The 23,318-nt window shown below is 48.9% G+C and overlaps 2 protein-coding genes across 2 annotated transcripts in view; both read left to right on the plus strand.

Moving 5' to 3' along the window:
- The first annotated feature begins 2,533 nt into the window (after positions 1 to 2,533).
- Positions 2,534 to 4,006, plus strand: LOC119942027 (proline-rich protein 2-like). Its single transcript, XM_038762685.1, has 2 exons — positions 2,534 to 3,319; positions 3,992 to 4,006. Exons 1-2 carry the CDS (start codon positions 2,534 to 2,536, stop codon positions 4,004 to 4,006), a joined length of 801 nt encoding a protein of 266 aa, XP_038618613.1.
- Positions 4,007 to 5,730: 1,724 nt separating this feature from the next.
- ZNRF3 (zinc and ring finger 3) overlaps positions 5,731 to 23,318 on the plus strand; it is a 176,196-nt gene continuing 158,608 nt past the window's right edge. Inside the window, exon 1 of the mRNA XM_038762891.1 lies at positions 5,731 to 5,921. The gene's annotated coding sequence lies outside the window, so the exon portion shown is untranslated. The remainder of the gene's footprint in view (positions 5,922 to 23,318) is intronic.

Here is a 23,318-nt window from a genome sequence, read left to right on the forward strand (position 1 = left end):
CAGTGCTTGGCACATAGTAAGTGCTTAATAAATACCATCATCGTTATTATTATTAGTCAGTCACCAAATTTAGGGTCTCAGAAGTGTAACCAGGGCTTGGAGCCTTTCCTTGGTTAACTCGTTGGAGCACAGAGGAGCGGTCAAACAAGATTGGACTTTTGATCAACATGAAGCCTATTATTAAAACAAAACAACCCAGATAACTTGAGTGCCCGGTGAGTCCCCCTTTACCACTGGTTCTGGGTGATAATCCCAGCACCACCACTTGTCTGCTGGGTGACCTTGGGCAAAACCCTTAACTTCTCTGTGCCTCAGTTCCCTTATCTGTAAAATGGGGATGAAGACTGTGAGCCCCACGTGGGATAACCTGATTACCTTGTATCTATTTGGGTAATTGTATCTATTTGGGTAGGGACTGTCTCTATACGTTGCCAACTTGTACTTCCCAAGCGCTTAGTACAGTGCTCTGCACACAGTAAGCGCTCAATAAATACGATAGAATGAATCTACCCCGGTGCTTAGAACAGTGCTTGGCACATGATAAGCGATTCACAAATACCATTATTATTATTATTATTTTAAGATGGGACAGAGTTATGCAGTGTATTTGGACGGTGTTTTAAAGTATTAAGTATTAAGTTGCTTAAATGGTATGGGCAGGGAATGGGTCTGCTAATTCTGTTGCATTGTACCCTCCCAAACGCTTAGTACAGTGCTCTGCAGATAGTAAGCGCCCAACCAATACCATCGCTCGACTGATTAGATGTTGGACGTTGCATTCCCTTCGGAAAGTGGAGTAAGAGTGGCTTTTTTTTTTTTTTACTCTATCTAATTTATTTGTACATATCTATTCTATTTATTTTATTTTGTTAGTATGTTTGGTTTTGTTCTCTGTCTCCCCCTTTTAGACTGTGAGCCCACTGTTGGGTAGGGACTGTCTCTATATGTTGCCAATTTGTACTTCCCAAGCGCTTAGTACAGTGCTCTGCACATAGTAAGCGCTCAATAAATACGATTGATGATGATGTTTGGAAAACATTTTGAATGGAAGAGCAGCTGGCTCGAACCCGAAGCGGGTTCATTCAGTCGTATGTATTGAGCGCTTTCTGTGGGCAGAGCACTGTCTTAAGGGCTTGGGAAAGTGCAATACGAGCAACAAAGAGTGACAATTTCACGAGAAGCAGTGTGGCTTAGTGGAAAGGGCCCGGTCGTGGGTTCTAATTCATTCATTCAACCGTATTTATTGAGCGCTTACTGTAAGCAGAGCACTCATCATCATCATCATCAATCGCATTTATTGAGCGCTTACTATGTGCAGAGCACTGTACTAAGCGCTTGGGAAGTACAATTCGGCAACATAGAGAGACGGTCCCTACCCAACAATGGGCTCACAGTCTAGAAGGGGGAGACAGACAACAAAACATGTAGACAGGTGTCAAAACCGTCAGAATAAATTCATTCATTCAATCGTATTTATTGAGCGTTTATTGTGTGCAGAGCACTGTACTAGGTGCTTGGGAAGTACAAGTTGGCGACATATAGAGACGGTCCCTACCCCACAGCGGGCTCTCAGAATTGTAGCCATAATTCATTCATTCAATTGTATTTATTGAGCACCTACTGTGTGCAGAGCACTGTACTAGGCGCTTGGGAAGTACAAGTTGGCGACATATAGAGACAGTCCCTACCCCACAACGGGCTCACAGAATTGTAGCTATAATTCATTCATTCATTCATTCAATCGTATTTATTGAGCACCTACTGTGTGCAGAGCACTGTACTAAGCGCTTGGGAAGTACAAGTTGGTAACATAGAGAGACGGTCCCTACCCCACAACGGGCTCTCAGAATTGTAGCCATAATTCATTCATTCAATTGTATTTATTGAGCGCCTACTGTGTGCAGAGCACTGTACTAGGCGCTTGGGAAGTACAAGTTGGCGACCTATAGAGACAGTCCCTACCCCACAACGGGCTCACAGAATTGTAGCCATAATTCATTCATTCATTCATTCAATCGTATTTATTGAGCACCCACTGTGTGCAGAGCACTGTACTAAGCGCTTGGGAAGTACAAGTTGGTAACATAGAGAGACGGTCCCTACCCCACAACGGGCTCACAGAATTGTAGCCATAATTCATTCATTCAATTATATTTATTGAGCGCCTACTGTGTGCAGAGCACTGTACTAGGCGCTTGGGAAGTACAAGTTGGCGACCTATAGAGACAGTCCCTACCCCACAACGGGCTCACAGAATTGTAGCCATAATTCATTCATTCATTCATTCAATCGTATTTATTGAGCACCCACTGTGTGCAGAGCACTGTACTAAGCGCTTGGGAAGTCCAAGTTGGCAACATACAGAGACGGTCCCTACCCAACAGTGGGCTCACGGTCTAAAAGGGATCACCAGGATCAGGCCCCGTCCCCACATGCAGACCCCGCCCCCAAATGCAGACCCTCCCGCCCACCAGGATCAGGCCCCGCCCCCCAGATACAGACCCCGCCCCCCAGATACAGACCCCGCCCCCAAATGCAGACCCCCTCCAACCACAAGGATCAGGCCCCGCCCCCAAATACAGACTCCCCCACCCACCAGGATCAGGCCCCTCCCCCAAATGCAGACCCCGCCCACCAGGATCAGGCCCCGCCCCCAAATGCAGACCCCCCCCACCAGGATCAGGCCCCGCCCCCAAATACAGACCCCCCCCCCCACCCACCAGGATCAGGCCCTTCCCCCAAATACAGACCCCCCCAGCCACCAGGATCAGGCCCCTCCCCCAAATGCAGACCCCACCCACCAGGATCAGGCCCCGCCCTCAAATGCAGGCCCCGCCCACCAGGATCAGGCCCCGCCCACCAGGATCAGGCCACGCCTCCAAATGCAGACCCAACCACAAGGATCAGGCCACGCCCCAAAATGCAGACCCCGCCCATCCGGATCAGGCCACGCCCCCAAATGCAGACCCCCCCGCCCACCAGGATCAGTCCCCTCCCCCAAATGCAGACCCCCGCCCACCAGGATCAGGCCCCGCCCTCAAATGCAGACCCCGCCCACCAGGATCAGACCCCGCCCTCAAATGCAGACCCCGCCCCCACATGCAGACCCCCGCCCACCAGGATCAGGCCCCGCCCCCAAATGCAGACCCCGCCCACCAGGATCAGGCCACACCCCCAAATGCAGGCCCCGCCCACCAGGATCAGGCCACGCCTCCAAACGCAGGCCCCCAACCACAAGGATCAGGCCCCGCCCCCAAACACAGACCCCGCCCACCAGGATCCGGCCCCCCAAAACACAGACCCCGCCCACCAGGATCAGGCCCCGCCCCCCAAAAAGGACCCCCCCCCGCCCACCAGGATCAGGCCCCGCCCCCCAAAAAGGACCCCCCCCCGCCCACCAGGATCAGGCTCGTCCCCAAATGCAGACCCCCCGCCCACCAGGATCAGGCCCCGCCCCCCAAATGCAGACCCCGCCCCCAAATGCAGACCCCCCCCCGCCAGCAGCAGCCCCAGATGCATGTATAATAATGATGGCACTTATTAATGATAATAATAATGATGATGATGATGGAATTTATTAAGCGCTTATTATGTGCAAAGCACTGTTCTAAGCGCTGGGGAGGTTACAAGGTGATCAGATTGTCCCACAGAGGGGGGCTCACAGTCTTAATCCCCATTTTACAGATGAGGGAACTGAGGCCCAGAGAAGTGAAGCGACCTGCCCAAAGCCACCCAGCTGACAAGTGGCGGAGTCGGAATTGGAACGCACGACTTCTGGCTCCAAAGCCCGAGCTCTTTCCACTGAGCCACGCTGGTGTGTATGTGTGTGTGTGTGTGTCTGTATGGGAGCCCGCAGGGGGAGTGGGCATGACCGCGCGCGCCTGCGTGTGTGTGTTTGTGTGTGAGACTGGTCGTATGCATGTGTGTGTGTGTGTGTGTGTGACTGTGACTGGGCGTATGCATGTGTATGTGTGTGTATGGGAGCCCGCAGAGGGAGCGGGCATAACCCCGCGCGTGCGTGTGTGTGTGTGTGTGTGACTGGGCGTATGCATGTGTGTGTGTGTGTGTGTGTGTGAATGGGAGCCCGCAGGGGGAGCGGGTATGACCGCGCGCGCGTGTGTGTGTGTGTGTGTGTGTCTGTGACTGGGCGTATGCATGTGTGCGTGTATGGGAGCCCGCAGGGGGAGCAGGTATGTGTGTGTGACGGTCTATGCATGTATATGTGTGTGTGACTGGGCGTATGCATGTGTGTGACTGGGAGCCCGCAGGGGGAGCGGGTATGATCGCGCGTGCGTGTGTGACGGTGTATGCATGTATGTGTGTGTGACTGGGCGTATGCATGTGTGTGTATGGGAGCCCGCATGGGGAGCGGGTCTGACCGCGCGCGTGTGTCACTGGCCAGATGCATGTATGTGTGTGTGTGTGTGTATGTGTGTCTGTGAATGGGAGTCCGCAGGGGGAGCGGGTATGGCCGCGCGCGCGCGCGTGTGTGTGTGTGTGTGTGTGTGTGAATGGGAGCCCGCAGGGGGAGCGGGTATGACCGCGCGCGTGTGTGTGTGTGTGTGTGTGTCTGTGACTGGGCGTATGCATGTGTGTGTATGGGAGCCAGCAGGGAGAGCGGGTATGATCGCGCGTGCGTGTGTGACGGTGTATGGGCATGTATATGTGTGTGTGACTGGGCGTATGCATGTGTGTGACTGGGAGCCCGCAGGGGGAGCGGGTATGATCGCGCGTGCGTGTGTGACGGTGTATGCATGTATGTGTGTGTGACTGGGCGTATGCATGTGTGTGTATGGGAGCCCGCAGGGGGAGCGGGCCTGACCGCGCGCATGTGTCACTGGCCAGATGCATGTATGTGTGTGTGTATATGTGACTGGGCGTGTGTGTGTGTGTCTGTGAATGGGAGTCCGCAGGGGGAGCGGGTATGGCCGCGCGCGCGCGCGCGAGTGTGTGCGTGTGTGTGACTGGCCGTATGCATGTATGTGTGTGTGTGTGTCGGTGAATGGGGGTAGCGGGGAGCAGGGGGAGCGGGTATGACACCGCGCGTGTGTGTGTGTGTGTGCTTGCGCGCGCTAGGGAGATGAGAGCGGGCCGGCGGGAAGCGGGCAGACGCGGGCACACACGGACACACACACAGAGAGAGAGACGGGGAGGGAAAAGAGACGGAGCGAGCGCTCCTCTCGTCCCGCCTCTCCTCCTCCTCCTCCTTCTGTTGGCCGCCTGCCCGCCCGCCCCTCCGCCCCGCCGCTCCTCCTCCCGCTCCTCCCTTAGGCGGGCGGCGGGGGGAGCCCGGAGGAGGCGGAGGAGTGGCGGCGGGGCGGGGCGGGGCGGAGCGGGGCGGAGCGAGCCCCTCACGTGGAGCGGATGAAAGGGCCGCGGCGCGACGGCAGAAGGAGCGGAGCGGATCGGAGCCTGCGACCCACAAAGCCGCCGCCCCCGCCGCCCCCGCCGCGATGGGGCTGTGATCGGCCCGCCCGCCCGGCCCCGCTCCCGGCCCGTCCCCCGCCGTCCGATCCCGCGACTATGCCCGGCCGCCGCGCCCGGCCGCCGCGCCCTCCCGCCGCCGGACCATGAGGCCGCGCTGCGGCGGGCGCCCGGGGGCCCCGGCCCGCTCCCGCTCCCGCTCCCGCCGGCGCCGCCTCCTCCTCCCCCTCCCGCCGCCGCCCCCGCCGCCGCCGCCGCCGCCGCCCCCGCTCCCTCCTCCGCCTCCGCCGCCGCTCCCGCTGCCTCCGCTGCTGCTGGGGCTGCTGCTGGCGGCGGCGGGGGGCCCCGGCGCGGCGCGGGCCAAGGAGACGGCCTTCGTGGAGGTGGTGCTGTTCGAGTCCAGCCCCAGCGGCGACTACACCACCTACACCACCGGCCTCACCGGACGCTTCTCCCGGGCCGGGGCCACGCTCAGCGCCGAGGGAGAGATCGTGCAGGTACCCGCCGAACGGCCCCAAGATGGCTCCGGGGGGCCGAGCCCTGCCCTGCCCTGCCCTGCCCTGCCCCTCGACGCTCACACGGTCCCCCGAGGGGAGCCCTCCCTCTGCCCCTCCGCCAACCCGGCTCTCTTCCTCCCTTCAAGGCCCCACTGAGAGCTCACCTCCTCCAGGAGGCCTTCCCGGACTGAGCCCCTTCCTTCCTCTCCCCCTCGTCCCCCTCTCCAGCCCCCGCATCTTACCTCCTTCCCTTCCCCACAGCACCTGGATATATGTCTGTACATATTTACTATCTATTTGTTTTACTTGTACATATCTATTCTATTTATTTCATTTGGTTAGTATGTTTGGTTTTGTTCTCCGTCCCCCCCTTTTAGACTGTGAGCCCACTGTTGGGTAGGGACTGTCTCTATATGTTGCCAGCTTGTACCTCCCAAGCGCTCAGTACGGTGCTCTGCACACAGTAAGCGCTCAATAAATACGATTGATTGATTGATTGATTGAGCTCCGGGATCGGCCCGGGCTCTCAACCCCCTTCGACTGACGCCCAGACAACTCCCGGTAGCCGGGGTCCCCCTCAACTGTGAGCCCATTGTTGGGTAGGGACTGTCTCTATATGTCGCCAGCTTGTACCAACCAAGCGCTTAGTACGGTGCTCTGCACACAGTAAGCGCTCAATAAATACGATTGATTGATTGATTGAGCCCCGGGATCGGCCCGGGCTCTCAACCCCCTTCGACTGACGCCCAGACAACTCCCGGTAGCCGGGGTCCCCCTCAATCGTGAGCCCACTGTTGGGTAGGGACTGTCTCTATATGTTGCCAATTTGTACTTCCCAAGCGCTTAGTACAGTGCTCTGCACATAGTAAGCGCTCAATAAATACGATTGATGATGATGATGATGGTGAGACCCCAGGGATCCCCATTCCCCCGGGCCTCTGCCTTGAAGCAGCGTGGCTTAGGGGAAAGAGCCCGGGCTTGGCAGTCAGAGGTCGTGGGTTCTAATCCCGGCCCCGCCACTGGTCAGCTGGGTGACTCTGGGCAAGTCGCTTCACTTCTCTGGGCCTCAGTGACCCCATCTGTAAAAGGGGGATGAAGACTGAGCCTACGTGGGACAGCCCCAGCGCTTAGAACAGTGCCTTGCACACAGCATTTAACAAAATACCACGATTGTTGTTGTTATTATTATTCACCCCACTTCTCAGCACAGAGTAAGCCTTTAATCAACCCCATCGTTATTAGTATTACCATTATTAATATCGTTTAACACTGGGCCACGACGCTTCAGCCCGGAGGAGCGGGTCGGCTCTCTTCTGGGGCATCAGAGGGGAAGCTCATATGATTCCTGCGGGTGGGGAAAGAGGCATTTTTAGGGCCTCGGCGTGGAGATCGACTGCTTCATTTTAGTCAACTGAGTGTTTTGTTGATATACTGCGCGGCAGGTCTCTCCTTGCAAGGCGTTGGAAATTAGATGTTAGGCAAATGCGTAAAGACTAGTTGGTGCTAAATGATACGGTGTTGTGAATTGTTTGCTTCCCATCTCCCGAGTCTAGTGGAAAGAGCGTGGGGCTGAGGGCTCAGGAGGCAGGAATTGTAATCGACATTAAGTGCCTGCTGGTGTGACCTTGGACAAGTCACTTGACCAGCCTCAGTTTCCCCGTGTACAAAGTGCCTCCTGGTGTGACCTTGGACAAGTCACTTGACCAGCCCCAGTTTCCCCGTGTACAAAGGGCATGGACTTGTCTTTTTGATCTCCTACGTTTTTGGGAAGAGAAAGGTGCGATCATGTGGGAATCCAGGGACTTGTTTCAAAAATATCTTGTGATTTATTGTTTTAAGTAGTGGTTATTTTAAATGCATAGTTGACTTCCAGGTAGGATTTCATGTAAAAGTGGTTTTGATAACAGAAAGCCACTCTTTAAGGATCGGGAGACTAAATAAAGAATAACGATTGTGGTATTTAAGTGCTTACTATGTTCCAGGCACTGTACTAAGCGCTGGGGTGGATACAAGGTCCTGTCCCACCTAGGGCTCGCAGTCTTAATCCCCGTCTTCCGCGTGAGGTAACTGAGCCACAGAGAAGTGAAGCGACCTGCCGCTTCACAAGGTCACATGGCAGAGAGGCCAGAAGCAAAGGGGTGAGGAATGGGACCCGATTCATTCCCGAATTCTCTTAGGGATCTTGGAAAACAGTCTTGGTCAAGTTTTGCGCTCAGAAGGTGGCTTAAAATAGGGTAGGATGGACTGTGCTATCTATCAATGGGCTGCGGATTGCCCACTCAGTCATTTAAAGAAGAAGTTGGAGTCTGCCACTTCCACCTTCTTCTCCAAATAAAAGATGTCTGCGTTCCACAGGAAGCTTGATGTAGAGGCCTTTTAAGAGTGCTGTTATTTGCCCAAATGATTGGCCTGAAATCTGAACTAGTCGTCATGAGAGATGATTACTTCAGTCTTCCCTAGCAATGACTTTGAAGCTGTTTGGTCTCTGAGAACTGTGTCAACTTTGCCCACCAGGCTGCTGTTGTTGGACCGTTTTAAAAAGGGTTAGCAGGTCCTCAGAACTTCTAAAGTAATCTGCAGGCTTTGGTGCTGCCAGCCAAGGTGTCAGGGCTTTCTTCTCTACTCTGACTCTTGGGTGAGTTGTGTGAATAAACTGTCAAAAGATTTGGATGCTGTGAGAACCTTGTGATTATTTTTCAGTCTGGAGAGGCAGTGATTTCAAGTAATTCCTCTACCTCCTTATCTCTTTGACGGCCTCCTCCCCACAACCAGTCCTGAAAGAAGTGCTTTAACTGAGCCCCCTTTTTCCTCTCCTCCTCCCCATCCCCCCCGCCCTACCTCCTTCCCCTCCCCACAGCAGCTGTGTATGTATATGTTTGTACAGATTTATTACTCTATTTTACTTGTACATATTTAATATTCTATTTATTTTGTTAATGATGTGCATCTAACTTTATCTCTTTATTCTGATGACTTGACATCTGTCCACATGTTTGGTTTTGTTGTCTGTCTCCCCCTTCTAGACTGTGAGCCCGTTGTTGGGTAGGGACCGTCTCTATATGTTGCCAACTTGCACTTCCCAAGCGCTTAGTACAGTGCTCTGCACCCAGTAAGCGCTCAATAAATACGATTGAGTTAATGAAAAATAATGTATCCAGCTTCTTAAGGTGTGTCTGCAAAAGAACTCTTTTGAGTTTGAGTCTGTGCCCTGTGGTTTGAAATAACCACATTGCCTTCAGGGATCCTGGGAACAACTTAAAGATTTTGGAGGTAAATCTGAAGAAAGTTGAGAAGTCAGACAGATGTTCCGGACTATGTAGTGTCCGACTTAGCTTCGCTTCTTATTGTACAGTAGTTATGGTTGAAAGGCATCTCAGTTTTGTTTAGTATTTAGTTTCAGCTTTTGATGTGTTTCTCAGTGAGGTAGCTTAAGGGGTTAATTGTAGTCTAGTTCTGCTCTTGGGGCTAATCTCCAGTTTGCCGTTTAATACAAATGAATAGTTTCAACTCACCATTTGGAAGTATTCATTCCTTCCGTGGAGAAAATCCGTGAATTTGGCATGAGCCTATTTTCTATTCTCTTTGAAACTTTTTGAAGTGCTTATCTAACTCCTTTGTAGTCCATTAACCTAGCAAAAAAATTAAGTCAACAATTGATAAGTAAAGAAAAATGGCTTAAATGGTATTTAATAAGTTTACCTATTAAGCAATCACTAATAGGTGTCCTTAAGTCACTTAACTGTTGTAGTGTTAAAAAAATGGCAAGTTTATCTTAGCTGCCCGGACATACCTTTAATAACTTGGTTGTGGTGCTGCGGAATATTGAGCTTTTAGGTTGACATTCCATTTGTGTGTGTGTGTGTGTGTGTATTTTAGGGGGTGTGTGTTTAAAATTACACTGATATAGATGGATCTCGTTATCGTCTTTACGAGAACTTGACATTGCAAGGAAAGAAATATGATCACAGATAACCGAGGAAGAAATGAGAAGCCATTGGTTACAGGAAGAAAATAAATCCACATGTAACTTAAAAAAATTAAACCACTGGAAAGCACTTAGGGCAAATTGGCAACGATAAACAGTTATCTCCTATGGATTTGGGTTGGTTATCAGGAACTCCTGCTGGAGGAAAAAGAAGTTTTGATCAGTCAAACATCTGTCCTGCCCTAAAGCTGAAGAGAGAGGTTGGCCTGGGATAGCTTGGCTGAATTGCTTAGGGGAAGGCACGGGGTTTCCCCTCTCTGTAGCCCTGGGAGACACAGTTGGCTACTTCTGGCTGTCCGTGCTTGGGTCTCCTTTTCCTGTTACCCCTGGCCCTTTTGGCTCCTCTATCTTCAAGCTACTCAGGACTAACTCCCTGGCAGCCTCTTCACCTTCTCCTCTGTGGTGGCCTCTGACCCCCGCTGGACACTGCCCTCCTGTCAGTGAAATGCTCTGATCTAGCAAAAAGATAGGCTGGTGCCCCAATCCATTCGCAAGGTCTCAGGAGCAGTCATGAGATGAGTTTTCAGGAAAGCAAATATTGCTTTTATAAAGCAAGTACAACAACAAAAGTGGCTTTGGGGGGATTTCGATTGGGCTTTTTTGGGGGGGGGATTTGTTCCCACCCTCTCCTCCCCTCCCCCCTATTTCCTTTTAGGACTTAGAGTTGCGAAAAGGTGGAGGAGTAATTTGGATCCCTCACTGGACCATTTTCTGCATGTATATGTAGCCATATTTTAGCCAGCATAGGATGCAGAACATGGAGAAGCAGTGTGGCGCAGTGGAAAGAGCACGGGCTTTGGAGTGAGAGGTCATGGGTTCAAATCCCGGATCCGCCAATTGTCAGCTGTGTGACTTTGGGCAAGTCACTTCACTTCTCTGTGCCTGTTACCTCATCTGTAAAATGGGGAGTAAGACTGTGAGCCAACCAGATCAACTTGTAACCTCCCCAGCACTTAGAACAGTGCTTTGCACAGAGTAAGTGCTTAATAAGTGCCATTATTATTATTATTATTATTAAAAACCTTATTTGGTGGTGGTGGTTTTGTGTGTGTGTTTAATGGTATCTGTTGGGCTGTTACTATGTTGCAGGCACTGTACTGAGTGCTGGGGTAGAAACAAGCCAAGCAGGTTGGACACAGTCCATGTCCCACATAGTGGGGGGGGCCGGTCACGACCTTAATCTTCATTTTACAGATGAGGTAACTGAGGCCCAGGGAGGTTAAGTAACTTGCCCAAGCTCACAGCAGATAAGTGGCAGAGCTGAGATTAGAACCCAGGTCCTTCTGTCTCCCAGACCCATGCTCTGTTGGGTAGGGACTGTCTCTATATGTTGCCAATTTGTACTTCCCAAGCTCTTAGTACAGTGCTCTGCACATAGTAAGCGCTCAATAAATACGATTGATTGATTGATTGGGCTGTGCTACTTTTCTATTTCAGTGATGACTTGAAAGATCTTTAGCCAATCACGTGAGGCTGAATTTTTCAGGCGTGAAACATTTTAGGTGGTCCCTCTCACTATTAGTAGGCAGGAGTGTCAGTTTTTCTCCACTAGTTTGGGTGGTCCTGGCCAGGTTACCAGAGATCAGCCTGGTTCCACGGCCGCTCCTGGGACCTTGAGAAGTGGAACGTGCATTATGGCCAATGTCCTACGTGACTTTGAGTGGCTCCTTGACTTGGGGCTAATTGGAGTGGTCAGTTGGGCGGTGGAAATGATGGAATTCCTCCCAAGCTGCTCCACCAGTGGATTCAATCAATCCAGGATATTTGAGTGTGTACTGTGTGCAGAGCACTGTACTCAAGTGCTTGGGAGAGTACCCAAACTGCTAGACAGCTGCCCACAAGGTGCTCGGGGAAAATGGATGATTTTCCTTTAATACTTATCCACCCTATCCCGAGAGGGAAGTAACTGAAGAACTTGAAGCCCCCGGATCCTGGGATATTATAAATTATCTTAATGTCTTTCTCCCCCTCTAGACTGTAAGCCCATTGCGGGCAGGGAAAGTGTTTACCATCTGTCAAGCTCTTAATACAGTGCTTTGCACATAGCACTCAGTAAATGCAGTTGAAGTTGATGATGGATCCAAAGCCCTGTATTGCCTTGGCAGTTAGTCTTTTTCAAAAAATTTGCTGTTTAACTTGAAAAGACATTATTCATTCATTCATTCATTCAATCATATTTGAGCACTTACTGTGTGCAGAGCACTGTACTAAGCACTTGGGAAGTTCAAACTGGCAACATGTAGAGACGGTCCTACCCAACAACGGGCTCACAGTCTAGAAGGGGAAGACAGACAACAAAACAAGTAGACAGGTGTCAATACCATCAGAATAAATAGAATTATATAGAACATTAGTTGTACTTAAGTGGGAAGGAAGACAAAACTCACCTTATGTTCTTCTGTTCTTCAGTGTTTGTAATCCTTCAACAAATTTTCTTAAAATATGCAGGCACCAAATATTGGCTTAGTTGACCATTTGAACAAGACCAACCTTTTCGGGGTCCTATTTTCCTCTGCTTATCTGTTTGTAAACTTTAGCCTCTTAGATGACAGTCCTAATAAACATAGGATTTAAGGGGTGGAGGTGGCGGGACCCCTTGTCAATCTTGATGTCACTGACAAGTAGAGGGGTTTTTTTTGTATTGTGTTTGAGCCTGGATATATTCTATATGATTGTTACAGGTTGGGGCCAGTTTGTTTCAGTTAATGAGATCTCTATTTGAAATCCTTTTTGAGTTGGCTATTTGGATCACGTGGCTCGTGATGTTAAATAAAGACTTGATTAAACACCAAGCCAGGGATATGTCGATTGGATAAACACAACTTTTTGCCCAACTAGAAATGAAAGATTCTGTTTTAAAGTGGAAATGCATTTCTTGAAGTCAGATATTTAGAAATGGTTGAAATTTACTTGTAGAAGAAATCAAGACATAAATGTTTAGGGTCCTACCCCCAACCCCCCTGGGTCTTCAGTTGATTTGGTCTTGAAAGCAGAACAAAGTCAAGCCTGGTGGAATAGGCAACTTTTAGACTGGGTTTAAGGTAGTGCTGGTCAGCTGATACAGGGAAGGTGTCTGTTTATTGTTGTGTTGCATTCTCCCAAGCACTTAGTACAGTGCTCTGCGCACAGCATTCAGCAAATACGATGGCCTGATTAATTTGGTCCAGTGTTTATTAGGAAATGTCAGAGACCTATTGAAGACATTCTTGGGAATAATATCAAAGAGATATATCAGAGCATTTCCAGATCTCCTTGTCTCTGTATCTGCAGAGTATCCCCAAACCCTTTCATGACTCGCAGTGGGCAGGGATCTCATCTACCAGCTGTTGAATTGTCCTTTCCCAAATGCTTAGTACAGTGCTCTGCACACAGTTAGTGCTCAGTAAATACCATTGATTGATGGCACCTCTGAGTTCTTGTGACAACTGACCTGAGGTCCAGTATAACAGTAACCCACCAGCTTTTTAAATGAGATTCAGATTTTTTATTGCTGTAAACCAGTTTTTCTTCAGAAGGAAAGAATTATATCATGCTTTTTTTTTTTTTCCCTTCCCACTCCCATGACTTTGAAAGTTTTTCGCTCTTCATTTCATTGGAGCACCGTGGTGGAGGCTTTTGTGTTCCTGGTGCTGTTATGATTTTTTGAATTCAAGAAGACTGAACTAACACTTTCTGTTCCAAATCCTCACTGGAATTTGATGACACTCTGGCGTACTCCTTACGCTACCTGTTGTTGTTTGTCAGAGTCCTACGAGACTAGTATGGAGCCATGCATATAGTAGGTGCTCAAAGTATTTGCTGATGACTGTGATAGCCTAAGGAGACCAGATGGATGAAGTCATTTTTGGTGGGAATGAAAACACATTAATGACTCTAATTTACTAATTCTGCAGTGTAACTTGGATAGTAAGTCATGCAGACGGTCGAGCACTTGATATTCAGCCCCACCGCGTCTTTGTCCAGGGCCTTATAGTTTGCCATTTCCTCTGTGTCTGTAATTTATTTCAGTGTTTGCCTATCCATCTAGACTATAAGCTCTTTTTGGGCAGGGATCGTGTCTACCAACTCTATTGTATTGTACTGTCGCTAGCGCTTAGTCCAGTGCTCTGCTCATAGGAGGTGCTCAGTAAATGCCACTGATGGATTGATTGATGTTCTCCCAGACCGCCAACAGCCTGGCCTGGCAGTTCCGCGTATGGTGGGGTGACAGTGTGGGTGTTGGATCAGGGATGAGTCCAAACACTTAGTACAGTGTCCCGCACATAGTAAGCACTTAAGAGAGAGCTGGGCCACTTCAGTTTGCCAGGATTTTCTTTCACTGAGCTCTCACCCCAACCTTCATGCTGTCCCCTTGTCCCACACCCCGCTCCAAATGGAACGCCCCGGTCGGAGTCTGACTGAAGTTGACTTTATTCCTGTCTGGCCTGACTTTGTGGTCTTGGAACTTAAAGGCGGGGCTTGGCCCAGGGAGGGCTGTTGGTAGTGAGCACCCCATAAATCAATATAATAAAGCTGTAAGGGCCTCACTAATGTCCATTCATGAGCAGTGCCACGCTTCTGTGCCCACATTCCATTGGCTTCCAGATGCTTCTTGCGTCATCTTGCCCCCTCCCTTTTGGGTTGCCCCAATCTCACCCTTCCCCATCCTCTCTATAACTCAGTTGCACCTTTTGTCCTTTGTTTTTGAATGGTTCCAGCGGTCTTCGTGAGGTCATCTCTGCTGCCTAGATTATAGGACCCTGCGTGTAACTACCCTCATATCTATAAAAGGGGATTAAAGGCCGAATCAATCGTATAAAGTGCTTACTGTGTGCAGGATGTTATACTAAGCGCTTGGGAGAGTGCAGTATAACAGAGTTGATAGACACATTCCCTGCCCGTAAGCTAAGACGAGATGGACGGAAGATACAGAATAAGAGTGTAGCATGCAAGTAGGAGGGGAAGTAAAAAGAATGAAGGAGTGGGTGTTTTGAGCAGGGTGGAATATAGAAGGAAGTGTAAGGAGATTGGGAAAGAGAAGGGGTGAGTGGGAATGTGTCTGTTTCTATTGTTAGCGCTTAATGTGTCTGTTTATATTGTTAGTGCTCTGCCGACAATAAGTGCTCAATAAATATGATTGAGTGGATGGGTAAATGTCAAAAAGAGCGGGAAAGTCAGAGGGAGGGGGGTCGGACGGCCAGAGAATCACCTAGGGGGAGGATAGATGCTGCAAAACCTGGCACCTGTTGGAAGACCAGGGGCAGCTGCTGGACAGGTTTATCAGGAGTGACCGAGGTCTTCAACCACGCTGAGGCCCAGCTCCCTGTAGCTTTTAAACTCCTCTTGCATCCCAACAGGGCAGCATGAGAAGCGTGTTCCCATAGGAATGGAGGACAAATGGAAACATGTCTTCTTTAGAATGGTAAGTAAAATCACTTTGTGAAAAGTCAAAACCCCCCAAAAAACATTCAGTGGACTCTGAGACTAGAAAGAGGTTCTTAGTCTAGGCAGTGGAGGCCTTGGCAGCACTGAGAGGTTGTTTTTATTGTATTTATCTATTGTACCTTAGAATGAAATAAGGTATCACATTGGGAAATGATGAATTCTTCTTCATCTCCCCGCTTGAACTGTGAGCTCCTCTAGAGCAGCAATGTCTGTCTAGTTCATTCTTTGTAACTGCCAAAACTTAAATGTTACTACAGGTGAGGGTAAATAGAATTTTTTTGTTGGCGGAGGGGGTGTGGAGGGGAGAGGCTGTCGCTATATAATGGACAGTGTTCCTGGGCGTTTTTTTTTTTCTTTTTTTTCCCTTATCTTTTCCAGTGAACTCGACATACCACTTTTGTTTCTAAAAGAGCATTGGTTCAACCCCAAAATAGTAAATTGAAATGCATATTCTTGATCATTCTCTAGAGAGAGCCTAGCATTCTAAAATTGCTTTGGGCTCTGACCAGCGACATTTCTGAGTTGTCTGCTTGTTGCTGAGCTTTGTGTCACTCCTTAGGTCACTTAAGAGTGAGATTTGGTGGTGGAGCCTTATGGGAACTTGGGGGAAGTCCATCAGTCTCCTTAGACTCCCGTGATTGTTTTCAAGAGTACGTCCCCACAGTTTTGACCAAAATACACCCAGGTTTTTCATAAGATTATACTCTGTGGAGTCTGCCCCCTTTCCGTCTCCCTCTCCCCCCACCTCCCCCAGTTTAAAAGTCAATCTGCCAAGTGTGTTGGGGAGAAATCAACAGTATAAAGTCTAGAATTTTCACTTGGTGGAATTTTATGATGATGTTGGCTGTTGGAGAATTGGCTTTGAGATGCCTCCTTCCCGGCTCTGCTTTAGTTTGGCTCCTAAATTTTGGGGGGCAAGAGAATTCTGGAAACTTTCAGTGCCAGAAATTCTCTGAAACGTGGTTTTCCCGAAAGGAAATTCCCTTTTTTTCTTTCCATAGCCTCTCTTGGCCAACTGTTAACCCATTAATATAGTGTTCTTTGGGCTACTAGGTTCCAGTTTAGGATTTCATACATGAAAGAATATGATTTCCTTTATTCCTTCTAGCATCTACTATTCCCAGTGTGATTGTTAGTAGTGCAGATTAAGGGTTGTATATATGTGACAACACAACTTGGATTTGGATTGATTTTCCCCCCTGCCCTTTACACCTCATTTGAGAAGTAAGTCACCTCTGTTTCCACACCTGTAAAATAGGGATTGAATACCTGTTCTCCTTTCTGTTTAGACAGTGAGCCACATGTGGGACAAGGACTTTGTCTGACCTGATTAACTTGTTATCTACCCCGGTGCCTAATATAATGCTAGCACATAGAAAGCACTAAGCTTTTACTGTTATTATTCCTCACCCACCCATTCATTAATTCAGTTGTATTTATTGAGCTTTTACTGTGTGCAGAGCACTGTACTAAGCGCTTGGGAAGTACAAATTGGCAACATATAGAGACAGTCCCTACCCAACAACGGGTCCACCCATACAAGAGAGAGAAAAGAACAAATAAAAATTCAAGATGGTCAGGTTAGCTGCCAATTTTTGTATAATAATAATAATAGTAATAACTTACTAGGTGTCGAGCACTGTTCTGGGGAAGATACAATCAATCATATTTATTGAGCACTTACTATGTGCAGAGCGCTGTACTAAGCGCTTGAGAGAGCACAGTACAACAGATTTGTCAGACATGTTCCCTGCCCACGATGAACTTACAGTCAAGTTAATCAGGTTGGACCCAGTCCCTCTCCCACGTGAGACTCAGTCTTAGTACGAAGGAGAATGGGCATTGAATCCCCATTTTTCCATTGAGGTATAGAAAAGTGAAGTGACTTGCCCAAGGTCACCCAGGAGATAAAGAGTTGGAGCTGGGATTAGGATCCAGCTCCTCTGAGTCCCAGGTTCATGCTCTTTCCACTAGACCATGCCGCTTCGTGGACTCTGAACCTTAAAGTGCAAAGAAACAGGAAGAATCGGATTCTTTAATAACTTGAAAATCAGAGTTGAAACAATCAATCAATCAATCAATCGTATTTATTGAGCGCTTACTATGTGCAGAGCACTGTACTAAGCGCTTGGGAAGTACAAATTGGCATCACATAGAGACAGTCCCTACCCGATAGTGGGCTCACAGTCTAAACACCTCCTTCTAGTGAGCATGTTTGGCACCTGACAGTGGGAGGGGAATTAGATCAATTTGGCCCATCTGGGAGTGAGAGAAGATAAATTTTACAACTCTATAAACAGCGTATTAATAGAGGATGCCAATGTCGGAGAACCTTGGTGTTTGGTCCTTCTCCATCGTGATTGGATTGTCTGACATGGAATTATTTTCTCACCCACCACGGCCTTTAGCTGTCTGGGGACTGATAGGGGTCGAGTTGCATGACGCAAGCGTCATGGTCAGTTTATGGCAAGTTCTGCCTCCTATCTATGCTTGTTTGCATCAAGGATGTTGTCCAGGGATTGGCAACAGTTTGACTCTATTTTAAAAGAGAGGTGTTTTGTGAAATGACAGTTCTCGCCCCCAGCCCCTTACAAAGACCATGGCCGTATCTTATTATCAAATGGGGCTTCGTCAGCCTCCTGTGTCCTGAAGGATTAAAATTGGGAGGATCTGGAGATGGAGGCCTCTTTTTCCCGTTTTAGTGTCTTTCAACTGCTGTAGTGGAGTGCCCTAAGCAAGAGCTTAGTCCATATCATTGATTGAACTTTTCCTTGGAAATCTCCATTATAATTTTTCCCGAAGGTACAGTTGGGTACTGGGATTCAAGTCAAGAAGCAGTGTGGTCTAGCGGATAGAGCACGGGCCTGGGAGCGGAAGGCCCGGGTTTCTAATGCCGGCTCTGACCCTTGCCAGCAGTGTGACCTTGGGTAAGTGACTTCACTTCTTTGTGCCTCAGTTACCTCATCTGGGAAATGGGGATGAAGACTGAGCCCCACGTGGGTCATAGCCTGCATCCAACTTGGTAACTTTGCATCTGCCCTGGTGCTCAGAACAGTGCTTGGCACATAGTAAGTGGTTAACAAATACTATTTAAAAAAAAGTCTTTCCTAAAGAAAAGAAATCAATGGCAGCCTATTTTATTTGAAGAGTATTATGGCAGTGTTTGGTAAGAGCAGCCTTAGAGCAGCAAGAGCAGTTAGAGAAGTATGTTTGGATTAAAAATTCTTGCAAGTGTATTTGCGAAGTTATTTCAAATCCTCTGGGATTTCTGCGTTGGGGGTTAAAAGTGGTGTGGCAGAATAAACAAAAAGAAAGAATAGTAGCTTTGAATTTACAAATCACCACCTAGAGGAGAAGCAAGTTAGAACTTATTGTTTATAACGTATCGACTTCAAATCAATACGTCAAGTCAGGTTCTGTGACTTCAAATTCTGAAGTCTGGATGTGCTGTAGCTCGTTTTGAATCATGTAAATGTGAATCCATAGCAATAGAAATTTGTCTTGCCTTATGCAGCAAGCTTTCCAGGAGGCCGGACTGGAGCAGATTCAAAGATATTTTCTGACCTTGATCTTTTTAGGGTGGTATTACTTAATTCATTTTGCCAGGGTTGTCCCAAAGTCAGTTTGGAAATTGGTATTTCTTTTGGGTCCAGTAGAAGACTCACGCCTCTTGGAAATTTGGCAGGGTGTCCATTTTTGAAGCTACAAATGGAAACATCCTCCAGGGAGACTCCACAGAAGGAGACTTGGTTAGCGTGGGAATAGGTTAGCAAACTTTATCGATCACTGGCTCCTTAGATCCCAAGGCAGCATTTTGCAAGAAGGCTAGCAAAGGCCCTAATTCCAGGAGGATTTGGGGTTATTTCTCCCTTGTTACCTTCTGTGCAGTTTGTTTTCCCCTCTATTTTGAGTTCTATGTGTAGAGGGGAATTTCAGGAATGCGTGCTAAATAGCTTGCCAAGGGGTTACTTTCAAAATCTCGGGCGCTGCCTCAAGTCCCCAACGGGTGGAGGTTCTTTAGACTCCTAGGAAATGAATGCAAAATACAGTGGTTGATATTGAGATTACAGGTTTAAGAAAACAGTCCAAGGACTTGAAACAATCCCATGTCCTCGTTGCGGTGGCAAGAAATTTATTTGCACGTGCGTATTGGCCTGCCTGGATTGGAGTGGCTGTTAAGCGTGCATCTGGGCAGCATGAGGGATTTTTTTTTTTTAAAAGTTCGTCCGTAGCCTTGGTAATCTTCGCCTTTCCCGACTTGTGTTTTAAATTTGCCGTCTCAACGTTGCATTACCATAGGTTTTTGCATTTAATGAATATTTATGTTGACGCGTTCTATCCGAAAAGTATGGTTTTAGACTTGATTATAGCTTGCTGTATGGTGTGGCCAGAGGGCCCGACAGGCAGCGGAATTGGCACATGCCCTCGGTGTGCCAAGCTCAGCCGGATGTGGTCAGGGAACACGGTGACTGCTGCTTTCGCTGCTATGGCAACCTCTCTTGGAGAGGGTGGGGGGGGACGACCCTAAAATAACGCTGGTTTGGGGGTACGTTTCTTGAAAACCATAGCCCTGGAGAAAACGTTAAACTGCCAATACTTACCAAGACCTTGATGGGCAGATGTGGTACTTTTCTTTCTGTTTAGTTCATATTTCTTTGAACTAGATAATTTATGTTGGAGAAGCAGCATGGCTTAGTGGATATAACCCGGTCCAGGGAGACAGGAGGACCCGGTTTGTAGTCCTGGCTTTGCTACTTGCGTGCTGTGTGACTTCGGGCAAGTCACTTCACTTCTCTGGGCCTCACCTATCAAATGGGGATTAAGACTGTGAGCCCCCTGTGGGACAGGGACTGTGTCCAACCTGGTTACGTTGTTTCTACCCCAGTACAGGGTCTGGAACGTAAGTGCTTAACATACCATTAAAAAACCCCAAAGCTTTGAGGTTTTTGGTTTTTCTTTTTGTTGTCGTTATTTTTTTTTGAAGTGATAACCTTTTAAGTTGTACCCAAAGTACTATTTTTGGTCAGTTAATGTTAATACAACTGGAGCATTTGTGAGAGGAGTTAAAATGATAGTTCTGAATGTGCCAGTCGCTTTAACTTAAATACACAGTGTAGCAGCGTCTAGTCTTGGGAGAGATCTGCTCTGGGCAGATGACGACTATATCCTAAAGGAAATGCGTGGGGTAGTTCCTTTTCTAGGTTTAACTGAGACTCAGTGGAATGTTGTGACACACCAAGGCTGCGTTCTTTGTTCGTAATTATGTGGGACCTGTGGCAGGCATGAATGATTTTTAGGTTTTAGCTGCACTCAATTTACATTTCTTTTCCCCCAAAACAAATATTTTATTAAAATTCTTAACCCCCAAATTACATAGGTTGAGTGTGCTAAAAATGGGAACGATGGGAGTGTGCGTTGACTTCCTTGGCCCTCTGAACTGAAGCACACGTTCCTTTGCTTAAGTGGAGTACTTCCTTTGCTTAAGTGGTGACTTTCGGCTTCCCCACTGGCGCGAGGTGCCATCCTCGCTGGCATGCCATGCTGGCTTCTAACTGCATCAGAGGGCCCCTTTGCTACCAGTTCACTGTGGCCGCTTCTGGATCTGGGTAACTTGTGTCCGCTGGCACCCTCCTTGCAGTGATTACAGGGGCTGTGGTGTTACCCAGAAGGGATGGATTCTCCCCTTTTAGACTGGAAGCTCATTGTGGATAGGGTATGGCGTAGCGGATAGAGCCCGGGCCTGAGAGCTTTTAAGGCCACGGATTCTGTCTTGGCTCCGCCACTTGTCTGCTGTGTGGTCATGGGCAGGTCACTTCACATCTGGAAAATGGGGATTGAGACCATGAGTCCCACGTGGGACAGGGTCTGTGTCCAACCCGATTTACTTGTTTCCTTTCCAGTGCCTGGCATGTAGTAAGCATTTAACAAATACCATGATTTATTTTTCTTTCTATGGTACTCTCCCAAGCACTTAGTACAGTGCTCGACTTGCTTAAGTGCTCAGTAAATACGATTGACTGACTCAAAGCAATCGCGAGGTATGTGCCCGGCTCCAGGTGTAGAACTGTGCATTCTGGTACACTTCCAGATTTGGTCTCTATCCCCGTCCTGGTCTAGACTGAATCCTAGGACTGGACTGGAAAAAGGGTCAGGCCAGGCTTTGCTGGCCTCATGGAGTCCTGGGCACTGCTCTGTGGCCCTTCTTAGTACAATGCTAAGCGCTTAGTACAGTGCTCTGCACACAGTAAGCGCTCAGTAAATACGATTGATTCTAGCTAGAATCTGGCCCCAGGCCGGTGAAGGGGACATGGACATGCTGGAGAAGGTCTGAACCTGGCTAACTTTCAATAATAATAATAATAGTGACATTTAAGTGCTTACTATGTTTCAGGCACTGTACTAAGCACTGGGGTGGACACAAGTAAATCGGGTTGGACACAACCCCTGTCTCACATGGGTCTGTCTTCATCCCCATTTGACAGCTGAGGCCCAGAGAACTGAAGTAACTTGCCGAAGGTCACATAGCAGACAAGTGGCACAGCCGGGATGAGAACCCAGGTCCTTCTGACTCCCAGGCCTGTGGTCTACCCACTAGGCCACACTGCTTCTCTGTGAAGCGATGGCAGGGTTAGGGGAGGAGGGGACAGCCAGGCGCTTCATCTGTGGGCTGGCTGGACTTGGATGCCCAGCAACCACTTGTGGTACTTGTGGCTTTGTGTCTTCAGTCCTGAGTGTCCTGTTGCAGTCCCACGGGCCACAGCGTGTCCTTTCCACTCAGGAATGAGTGTACCGTATCAGCCTCCTCCCCGATCTCCCATCCTCTTGTCTCTCCCCACTTCAATCCATACTTCACGCCGCTGCCCGGATTGTCTTTGTCCAGAAACGCTCTGGGCATGTTACTCCCCTCCTCAGAAATCTCCAGTGGCTACCAATCAACCTACGCATCAGGCAGAAACTCGTCACCTTCGGCTTCAAGGCTGTCCATCACCTCGCCCCCTCCTACCTCACCTCCCTTCTCTCCTACAGCCCAGCCCGCACCCTCCGCTCCTGTGCTGCTAATCTCCTCACTGTACCTCGTTCTCGCCTGTCCCGCCATCGACCCCCGGCCCACGTCATCCCCCGGGCCTGGAATGCCCTCCCTCCGCACATCCGCCAAGCTAGCTCTCTTCCTCCCTTCAAGGCCCTACTGAGAGCTCACCTCCTCCAGGAGGCCTTCCCACACTGAGCCCCCTCCTTCCTCTCTCCCTCCTCCTCCTCTCCATCCCCCCCGCCTTATCTCCTTCCCTTCCCCACGGCACCTGTATATATGTATATATGTTTGTACGTATTTATTACTCTATTTTACTTATACATATCTATTCTATTTACTTTGTTAATATGTTTTGTTTTGTTCTCTGTCTCCCCCTTCTAGACTGTGAGCCCACTGTTGGGTAGGGACTGTCTCTATATGTTGCCAACTTGTACTTCCCAAGGGCTTAGTACAGTGCTCTGCGCACGGTAAGCGCTCAATAAATATGATTGATTGAATGAGGGAGAGCTGAGGGGAAATCCCAGACCGCTGTGTAGGCATCAGCAGTAATTTAAATGAAGCAGTAGGGCCAGGAGCAGCGCTCCATTGCGACCACCTAACGGTCCACCTCAGAGCCCAGCCTTCACCAGGTTGGGGCCGGGCTGTTGGGGAGGAGCCCATCCTCGAGCAAAGACTCATCCCGTTGGCTCAGAGAAAGTTCCTTTGTGGAGTCTCACCCCCGTGGGCCCAGCACTTACCTGCATATATGAAATTTATTCATGTCTGTCTCCCCTTCTAGACCGTAAGCTCGCTGTGGGAAGGGAATATGTCTGTTAGACTGTTATAGTGTAGTCTCCCAAGCACTTACTACAGTGCTCGGCACACAGTAAGCACTCAGTAAATACGATCTGCTGACTTTGTCTTGACCATAGAGGGCTTGGCAGAAATCGCAAGGGATTGTAAGCACCTTATAGGCAGG

Source organism: Tachyglossus aculeatus, chromosome 21 (assembly GCF_015852505.1).
Source record: "Tachyglossus aculeatus isolate mTacAcu1 chromosome 21, mTacAcu1.pri, whole genome shotgun sequence".
NCBI lineage: Eukaryota > Metazoa > Chordata > Mammalia > Monotremata > Tachyglossidae > Tachyglossus > Tachyglossus aculeatus.